The sequence below is a fragment of the Drosophila sulfurigaster genome, chromosome 2L (assembly GCF_023558435.1).
Source record: "Drosophila sulfurigaster albostrigata strain 15112-1811.04 chromosome 2L, ASM2355843v2, whole genome shotgun sequence".
NCBI lineage: Eukaryota > Metazoa > Arthropoda > Insecta > Diptera > Drosophilidae > Drosophila > Drosophila sulfurigaster.
Genome location: NC_084881.1, coordinates 2,827,396 through 2,837,071, shown reverse-complemented (window position 1 = coordinate 2,837,071; position 9,676 = coordinate 2,827,396). Strand labels below are relative to the sequence as shown.

The 9,676-nt window shown below is 36.7% G+C and overlaps 1 protein-coding gene across 1 annotated transcript; it reads right to left on the bottom strand.

Annotated features, from left to right (window-relative positions):
• Positions 1 to 6,065: 6,065 nt before the first annotated feature.
• Positions 6,066 to 8,808, bottom strand: LOC133837076 (salivary glue protein Sgs-3-like). Its single transcript, XM_062267733.1, has 2 exons — positions 8,575 to 8,808; positions 6,066 to 6,254 (listed from the first exon to the last, which is right to left on the bottom strand). The coding sequence occupies exons 1-2, from the start codon at positions 8,806 to 8,808 to the stop codon at positions 6,066 to 6,068; spliced, it is 423 nt and encodes a 140-aa protein (XP_062123717.1).
• Positions 8,809 to 9,676: the final 868 nt, after the last annotated feature.

Sequence of the window (9,676 nt, the reverse complement as noted above, 5' to 3'; positions counted from 1 at the left end):
ATAAAGGCAAATATCGTAGATCAAATAAAGAACGTAGAGCTTACTAAGACTGCCTCAGTATTGCGTGGACTGGGCAGTGCCACGACACAACCAACTGGATGTTTCAACGAGCAAGTAGTGGTCGATCGGCTGTCAACTGACCAAAATTTTATTGTTGTGCCTAGCAATAAAATGGAATACGATGTACTGCTAGGGCACGATTTCATCAATAAATTTCGCATGGTTGCTGACAAGCGAGGATATACTTTTGAATTTGGAAGGAAGCTCGTTGCATAATGATGAGTATGAAGTATATAATATTTGCGAAGAGTCTTCTTTACAGTTTCGCGAAAGTATCGAAAGCATGTCGAGCAGTTGATAGAGAACACCTACGAGAAGCCTCCGCAAGTTGTTAAACAGTGTCCTGTCGAGCTAAAGATAGTGCCAGATGGAGTGGTTAAGCCGTTTCGCCATCCATCTGCTCGGTTATCACCAGATGAAGCTGCCGCTGTACAGAAGCAAGTAGAAGAGTGGATTGATCACGGAGTCGTACGCAAATCGTCGTCAAATGTTGCCAAGTAGTTGTTGTTAAAAGAAGGACGGCACACTGCGAGTATGCGTCGACTACGGAAAACTTAACAGCATGGTACTGATGGATTGTTTTCCGGTGCCACTGATGGAGGAGGTGCTTGAGAGTTTGCAGGCTGCACGTTGGTATACGATAATGGATTTGGAGAATGGCTATTTCCACGTGCTAATTCAAGAAGAAAGCAAATGGATGACAGCTTTCGTTACACGTTAAGGGCTTTACGAATTTAATAAAACGCCATTAGGTTTTAAAAATTCGCCAGCTGCTTCATAAGATTTGTTCAGTTCGTATTCCAGAACCTTATAAACTCTGGAGACATGCAGCTCTACATGGATGATATAATCATATACGCCGAGTCGCCTGAGGTATGCTTGCAGAAACCAGACGAGTTTTGGAGACAGCAGCGCAGTATGGCTTAAAAATTAAATGGAAGAAGTGCAGCTTTATGCAAAACAAAATCAATTTTCTGGGCCACACCATTGAGGCTGGTAAAATTTTGCCGGGAAAGGAGAAAACTGTAGCAGTCAGCCATTTCACCACGCCGAAGAGTGTCAAATTCGTTTTCGGATATGCTCACATTGCACGCCCGTTAACTGATCTTTTAAAGAAGGAGCAGATTTCCATATTGGTACGGCAGAACTACAGGCGATGCAGCAGTAAAAGGATATACTAACGAAGGAACCGGTATTGCATATTTACTCAAGAGATGCCCCGACCGAGCTCTACACCGATGCCTCTAAAGACGGTTTTGAGCTGTATTACTGCAGTTGTTCGAGGGCAAGATGCACCCGATTTACTATTGGAGTAAGAAAACGACGGACGCCGAATCAAAAAGACACAGCTATTACTTAGAGGTCAAAGCAGCCTATTTAGCCATCAAAAAGTTTAGACCCTACTTGCTGGGTGTTAACTTTAAGCTGCTGACGGACTGCGCTGCATTTAAGGCTACAACAAAAACAGGAGATTCCACGAGAAGTTGGGCAATGGATATTGTATTTGCAGGATTTCAGTTTTGAAACAGAACACCGCCCTGGGAATAGAATGCAGCATGTCGACTTTCTTAGTCGCTTCCTAAATTCCTGTATGGTGGTAACGACCGAACTGACAGCTCGCATAAGGAAAGCGCAACAACAAGACGATTTTATGAAGGCGATCATAGAAATCGTTAAAGAACGACCTTATAAAGAATTTAAGCTGAAAGGGGGCGTTCTTTTCAAAAATGTTAATGGAAGCGAATTACTAGCTGTTCCAAGTTGGTCATTTTTCGACACAAAAGACGATGAATGCTATCCAGCATCAATTCTGGATCCCACATGTGGAAAGTAAGACAATTAATTTGATCTCTAATTGCATAAAATGTATAATCCACAGCAAGAAATTGGGAAAACAAGAGGGTTTTCTAAACACGATCGACAAAGGCGATGCTCCCCACATTACATCTGGATCATTTAGGTCCCATGGATGCATCTGCTAAGCAATATAAGTACATTTTGGCGGCAGTAGATGGATTCAGCAAGTTCGTATGGCTGTTTCCAACCAAGTCGACTGGCCATGAGGAAGTTGTGAAGAGGTTGAACGAGTGGTCCAGTGTGTTCGGGCTGCCCCAGCGTATTATTACGGACAGAGGAGCAGCATTCACATCGGATGGATTTCAACATTTCCTTGACGAGATGAAGGTAGACCACGTAAAGACGACGACAGGCGTGGCAAGAGGTAACGGATAGGTTGAACGGGTTAACCGAACAATTTTGTCGATCATATCAAAACTGTCAACAAGTGAGCCAGACAAGTGGTTCAAGCACGTCGCTGCAGTTCAGAAAGCCATCAACTCACATGTACATGCATCTTTAAAGATGTCTCCGTTTGAAGTACTTTTGGCGCAAAAATGCATAATCAATCAAAAGCAACGTGAGGAGGCGAAACGAAATATAGAGCAGACACAGCAGGTCTACAAACGCAATTTCGACAAGAAGCGCCGGCTAGAGCAGAGATATAAAATTGGAGATCTTGTCGCCATAAAGAGAACGCAATTTGTCGCCGGGCGTAAGCTGGCAAGCGAGTATCTTGGTCCATACGAGATAACAAAGACGAAGGAAATGGGCGATATGACGTTCGTAAGGCAGCTGATGTTGAAGGGCCTAATATCACTGCTTCTAGCTGCGACAATATGAAGCTCTGGAAATTTGTGATGGACAACGAGGAGTTACTGTCATCTGGGACAGATGAAGAAGATCAGGAGGGCCGAATGTAAACAGGTCACTTCTGTTAATAATAAGTTTAGCGATCCGGCAGCTCATGCACTCTGTTAAATATAAATAAGAACAAGAGTTGCGAACGCACTTCACTCCTTGGAAAGTCGCGAAGGTATTAAGTCGTTGCTGCAGAAAAAGTCGTAGTTGATAAAATATAATGCGTAGTATTTTTCACTCCAAGCTATCACGATTAATAATAAACAGTTAATTTACATTTAATAAAATACTTTACATAGATATATATAGGTTTTTTCTGACAGCAGTTGTTATGTTAAGTGAGTTTTAAATTTTTGCCACGCCCAATTCAATAATAGTTATTGTCCTTGTAATTTCTGAAAATTTGGTTGTGGTCATATAAAAATTGTGAGTTATTAAAGAAATACTTTTGTATAGGGAAAAGTGTGCTCGACTGTGAGATACCCGCTACCCATTTTGAGTAAAAACAATATATTATATTTTGCTGTATTATTCTAAAAATATACAAAAAATACTAAAAATATGCCAAATGATATATTTGGTATATTGAATTAGTACCGCATTCAAAAAATACCATAGACGGCTCAAAACACCAGATTGTCAGCCAAAGCAACTGCGACCCCTAGGAAGTAGGCTTTTTGCCCATACAAAAGTATTTCTTTAATAACTTAGACAATTTGTATCTGATCGCAACCAAATTTTCAGTAACCATAGTCAGCGTGGCAAAAATTTGAAACAAACTTGATCTGAGTGCAAACATAACAAATGCTGTCGAACAAATTATAGCTCTATCTCTTATAGTCTCTGGGATCTAGGTATTCATATGGACAGACGGACAGACAGACAGACAGACAGACGGACATGACTAGATCGTCTCGGCTGTTGACGCTGATCAAGAATATATGTACTTTATAGGGTCGGAGATGCCTCCTTCTATCTGTTATATACATTACCTGCCGGCACAAAGTTATAATACCTTTCTACCTTATGGGTTGCGGGTATAAAAATAGGCCACGGTAAATTGAAGTATTTTTGTGGTATAATTTTTATTTTAAGAAATGGGGTACCGGCTATCTCAAAGTCGAACACACTTACCTGTAGGTCTCTTACTTGTCTTCATATTCTACTTAAATATACTAAATTATCGATAAACATTAGAAATAAAAAACACCGGCTGATACAATAGTTGATACTTTTGGTAAGACTTCTCTAATAATATCCATACTACTACAAATATCTAGCCAAATATATAAATGGTTCTTAATAAATATTTGGCCTAATATACACGTACGTATACACGAATGGATTCGTACTTACGCATATGCACATTAACACTTTTAAGAAATATATTCTTATAATAACTATTGTTACTATTATTTCAAATAACAAATATTTCAAATGAAAATTCTTAAACTTAAAAATTTTATCGTGAAGTGGTCTTCTATTAAGAACACAATTTTTTGGTGTATACTTTCTATTTTATAAACTTATCTTGTTCTAAGTACACAAGCTGAATAAACATTTAAACTTTCCGACGCTCATTAAACAGTAAGCCCAATAAGAATATTTGCGTTCTGACCGTTTTTTGTTAAATCAATTGTCGCTATTCTTGTGCAAAAATCTGCAGTCATATTTAATGTGCAAATTTAAAACCTACTGAATAAATAAGCCTATTCGTTTCATCTTAGTATATAAGACAGCTAGTTATGGGAGAAAGGTATCATTCACAAAATCTTTTCGCTAACATGAGAGCTACTACAATTTTATTGGGATGTGCCTTAGTGGCCATTTGTCTTTCCTATTTACCAAGAGCTGACTCTACTTCAACTACAACTACAACCACTACCGAGGCTAGCACCACCACCACCACGACCGAAGCTACCACAACAACCACTGCCTCCTCATCTGATACCTCTTCAACAACCTCTAGCAGTAAAGCTAAGAAGACCAGAACGAAGCACCATTGGAAGGTCGTGAGAAATCCTGGCAAGAAGGTCATCAAGAGACACCGCAAGCAAGGCAAATAAGAAAATGTTCCTCAGATAATGTTTTTCTTCAGATTTGTATGTACAATACTTGCAGTGCATGAATTAAAATGACCGAAAATGCATAAATTTTAAATTTGTTCGTAAAAAGTAATTAATTCTTCATTGTTGAGTAATATATGTTACAATCAAACAATTCTGAAAATTACAAGAATAAATGTGCCTATAAAAAATGTTGTTACTTTTTATAATATTTTTGAGGGAATACGACATAATATTGAAATATTTTTGGCGATCAATCTATGTTTATTATGTTACACAGTTCCATTCATGGTAAGATGCTAAAATTTGCACACAACTAACTTAGTTCAAAAAACCCAACTGTGAGCTTAAACCCCTATTTAAATTCAAATGCATGATCGGTAAAAGCTAGGAAGTTACTATTTTCTAGCAGAAACAACTAACTTTTGTTAACTACAGTCGAGTGTGCTCGACTATGAGATTAGAGGGTATCTCATAGTCAAGCACACCCATTTTGAATAAAATAAAATATTTCGGTATTCATTTTAAATTATACCAACAAAATACACCATAAAATAAACAAAAAAAATATATCAAATTGTATATTTGGTATATTCCTCTTTTACTACATTCAAAATATACCATAGAGTGCCAGCCGAAGAAACTAAAGCCCCTAGTAAGTGTGCGTTTTTGTCCATACAGAAGTTTTATTTAATAACTTCGACAATTTTTATCTGATCGCAACAAAAATTTCAGAAATCACGAACACTTTAGTCATTATTTAACGTGAGACCGAGTTAGCGAGCGAGACAGAGATAGAGTATCGGAATCGCCTCTACACGATTGCCAGTGTTGCCCCACAGGTTCACACCCAGCAAACAAATATTAATATATTTATTGCTAAAATGTAGATTTCCTTTTCATTAATAACATTCTGAGAATGGTTTTACATCTGTCAATAGCTACTGTAATAATTTAGTCCTAAATTTATGTATTACTCAAGATTGTAAAATATATAGTATTTTATTTTAGTATTAAATTATGTATTATATATGTATATATTTTTTTATTATTATTTTTTTCTTCTCTGCAATCTGATAAAAATTGTAGAAGTTATTTTAGAAATAAATATCGAAATAAAGAATTAATTAATATTACACGATCAAAATTAAAGTATGCATTTTTCGAAATATTAATGCACACACTTTAAGAATTATACAAGTTTATCTGAAGAAAATCAATATCTGACAACAAATATCTCATTTAGATCACAAATTTTCGGCCTCCTTTGCGGTGTCTCTTGATGACCTTCTTTCCAGGGTGTCTCACGACCTTCCAATGGTGCTTCCTTCTGGTCTTCTTAGCTTTACTGCTAGAGGTTGTTGAAGTGGTGTCAGATGAGGAGGCAGTGGTTGTTGTGGTAGCTTCGGTCGTGGTGGTGGTGGTGCTAGCCTCGGTAGTGGTTGTAGTTGTAGTTGTAGTTGAAGTAGAGTCAGCTCTTGGTAAATAGGAAAGACAAATGGCCACTAAGGCACATCCCAATAAAATTGTAGTAGCTCTCATGTTAGCGAAAAGATTTTGTGAATGATACCTTTCTCCCACAACTAGCTGTCTTATATACTAAGACGAAACGAATAGGCTTATTTATTCAGTAGGTTTTAAATTTGCACATTAAATATGACTGCAGACTTTTGCACAAGAATAGAGACAATTGGTCTTTTTAAAAGAAATTTGTTAAAAGGGAAATATTCCGTTGGATTATGACGTTGGGATCCGTGCAGTGTTATCCAAAACTAGCAAACTCTAGTTTTATCATCAAGTAAGAAAACTACAGTAAATTGTGATCGACTTGAGATACCCACTACCCATTTTTAATAAAAGCAATATATTGCGGTATTAATCTTAAAATATACCAAAGATATACTACAAAAATATTAAAAATATAGCAAGTCGTGTATTTGGTATATCGATATAGTACCACATTAAATAAAGTAAGAAAGCTCGACTGTGAGATACCCGCTACCCATTTTTAATAAAAGCGAAATATTACGGTATTTTTCCAAAATATACTAAATGATCGCAACCAAATTTTAAGAAATCACGAAGACTATAGTCATTATTGTATATGCCTAGCTCTAGCTTTAAAATTACGCTTGTCATTCGATGTTTGTCAATTTGCGGGGGCTGACGTGGGTTTGGCAAAAATTTGAAACAAACTTGATCTGCGTGCAAACATAACAAATGGTGTCAAAAAAAATTATAGCTCTATCTCCTATAGACTCTGAGATCTAGGTGTTCATATGGACAGAGGGACAGACAGACATGACTAGATCGTCTCAGCTATTCACGCTGATCAAAAATATATATACTTTATGGGATCGGAGATGCCTCCTTCTATCTGTTACATACATTTCCTGCCGGCACAAAGTTATAATACCCTTCTACCCTATGGATAGCGGGTATAAAAACTCCACACTTTCGGTTTCCAACTCTTGGTTTCCTTTCTACTCCTCTGTTTTCCTCATTCCTTTCTGACTTGGTGTTATCTATGCATACATATGTATGTAGATAAACTAAACTATTACTAAATATACATATGTACATTGTATTTAAAGAATAAATATAATTACCTTTTTTTTGAGATTCACAAAATATTTCTCCATGTTTAGAGCCGCCTCCAACCCTCAACTTAAGTTAACCTAGAATGTAATTTTATCAGTAGAGAATCTCTACTAGAGATATATTTTTTCTAACCCAAATTCTTGCAACCAAACTTCGTGTTAGAAAAATGTGAAAATTGCCCAGCACAATCGATAGGGAAAAAAGACTATCGATAGTGGCTCAGAGAGATTAATATTCGATACCTCGATAGTGCCATCGATAGTTTCCCATACCAAGGCGAGGACGTCATATGATCGGAAAAATTTATAAACATCTAAATATAATTCAGCGATCTAAATCTGAATTTTATTATTAATCGAAGAAGAACACTCTGCGTGGATATAGCAGCTAGCTTTATAAACGATCAAAAGCGCTTAAATAATTCGGCGTGTTAGCGAAAAATGGATCGCCGTACATAGCGTCATCTCCACGCTACTCGCCTGTGCACAAAAACTGCTAATGTCGACATCGTTTGCACCTAAGCTGATAAGCTAACATAAGAGAATCTCCTAAGCCTCACCGTCGCAACTATGTTCTTAGCGCCGGCTAATGATGGAACTATAAACGTGGGACCGATTTAGCGAGCGAGACAGAGATAGAGTAACGGAAACGCCTCTACACGATTGCCAGTGTTGCCCCACAGGTTCACACCCAGCAAACAAATATTAATATATTTATTGCTAAAATGTAGATTTCCTTTTCATTAATAACATTCTGAGAATGGTTTTACATCTGTCAATAGCTGCTGTAATAATTTAGTCCTAAATTTATGTATTACTCAAGATTGTAAAATATATAGTATTTTATTTTAGTATTAAATTATGTATTATATATGTATATAATTTTTTATTATTATTTTTTTCTTTTCTGCAATCTGATAAAAATTGTAGACAATATTTTATAAATAAATATCGAAATAAAGAATTAATTAATATTACACGATCAAAATTAAAGTGTATGCATTTTTCGAAATATTAATGCACACACTTTAAGAATTATACAAGTTTATCTGAAGAAAATCAATATCTGACAACAAATATCTCATTTAGATCACAAATTTTCGGCCTCCTTTGCGGTGTCTCTTGATGACCTTCTTTCCAGGGTGTCTCACGACCTTCCAATGGTGCTTCCTTCTGGTCTTCTTAGCTTTACTGCTAGAGGTTGTTGAAGTGGTGTCAGATGAGGAGGCAGTGGTTGTTGTGGTAGCTTCGGTCGTGGTGGTGGTGGTGCTAGCCTCGGTAGTGGTTGTAGTTGTAGTTGTAGTTGAAGTAGAGTCAGCTCTTGGTAAATAGGAAAGACAAATGGCCACTAAGGCACATCCCAATAAAATTGTAGTAGCTCTCATGTTAGCGAAAAGATTTTGTGAATGATACCTTTCTCCCACAACTAGCTGTCTTATATACTAAGGCGAAACGAATAGGCTTATTTATTCAGTAGGTTTTAAATTTGCACATTAAATATGACTTGTGCAGACTTTTGCACAAGAATAGAGACAATTGGTCTTTTTAAAAGAAATTTGTTAAAAGGGAAATATTCCGTTGGATTATGACGTTGGGATCCGTGCAGTGTTATCCAAAACGTAGCAAACTCTAGTTTTATCAACAAGTAAGAAAACTACAGTAGAGTATGATCGGCTTGAGATACCCGCTACCGATTTTGAATAAAAGCAAAATATTGCGGTATTATTTTTGAAATAAACCAAAATATACAGAAAAAATACTAGAAGTATAGCAAGTCGTGTATTTGGTATATTTTCAATAAAGTAACAAATATTTTATGTTAATGTGCTGAACTTCTACATACGCACTATAGAGAGTGGGCAAAAGCATATATAGATAGAGAAAATTTAGGGTTGACAGTGTCCAAATTGAAAAGAACAAATGTCAGCAGTTTTATGTACTAATAAAAAGCAACAGAAATAACAAACAAGAACAACTTTGACAAAAAGAAGAGCCCCGACGAAATCAACGAGTAACACAGACAAAATACAATGTATAAATGATGATGTGGCTTGTGATGAATGCATGTGTGAGTGAGGATGTGAATGTGTATGGACATGGGGATGAAGGAGCATTGCTATGTATTGTATGTATGTATGTATGTGGAGATCTACATGTGTGTTGGTTGCAAAGTGAATAGCAAATTTGCATGCGTTGGCTTACGACAGAGTTGCGGAGTCTGCAGACCCTGCACTCTGGCATAAGTCTGACCTG

Excerpts from the sequence above, each read along its gene's own strand:
- LOC133837076 (XM_062267733.1), bottom strand. The coding sequence starts at position 8,808 with ATGAGAGCTACTACAATTTTATTGGGATGTGCCTTAGTGGCCATTTGT. Across the intron at positions 6,255-8,574 it reads GGAAGCACCATTGGAAGGTC|GCTAGCACCACCACCACCAC; the intron begins GTGAGACACCCT and ends ACCACTACCGAG.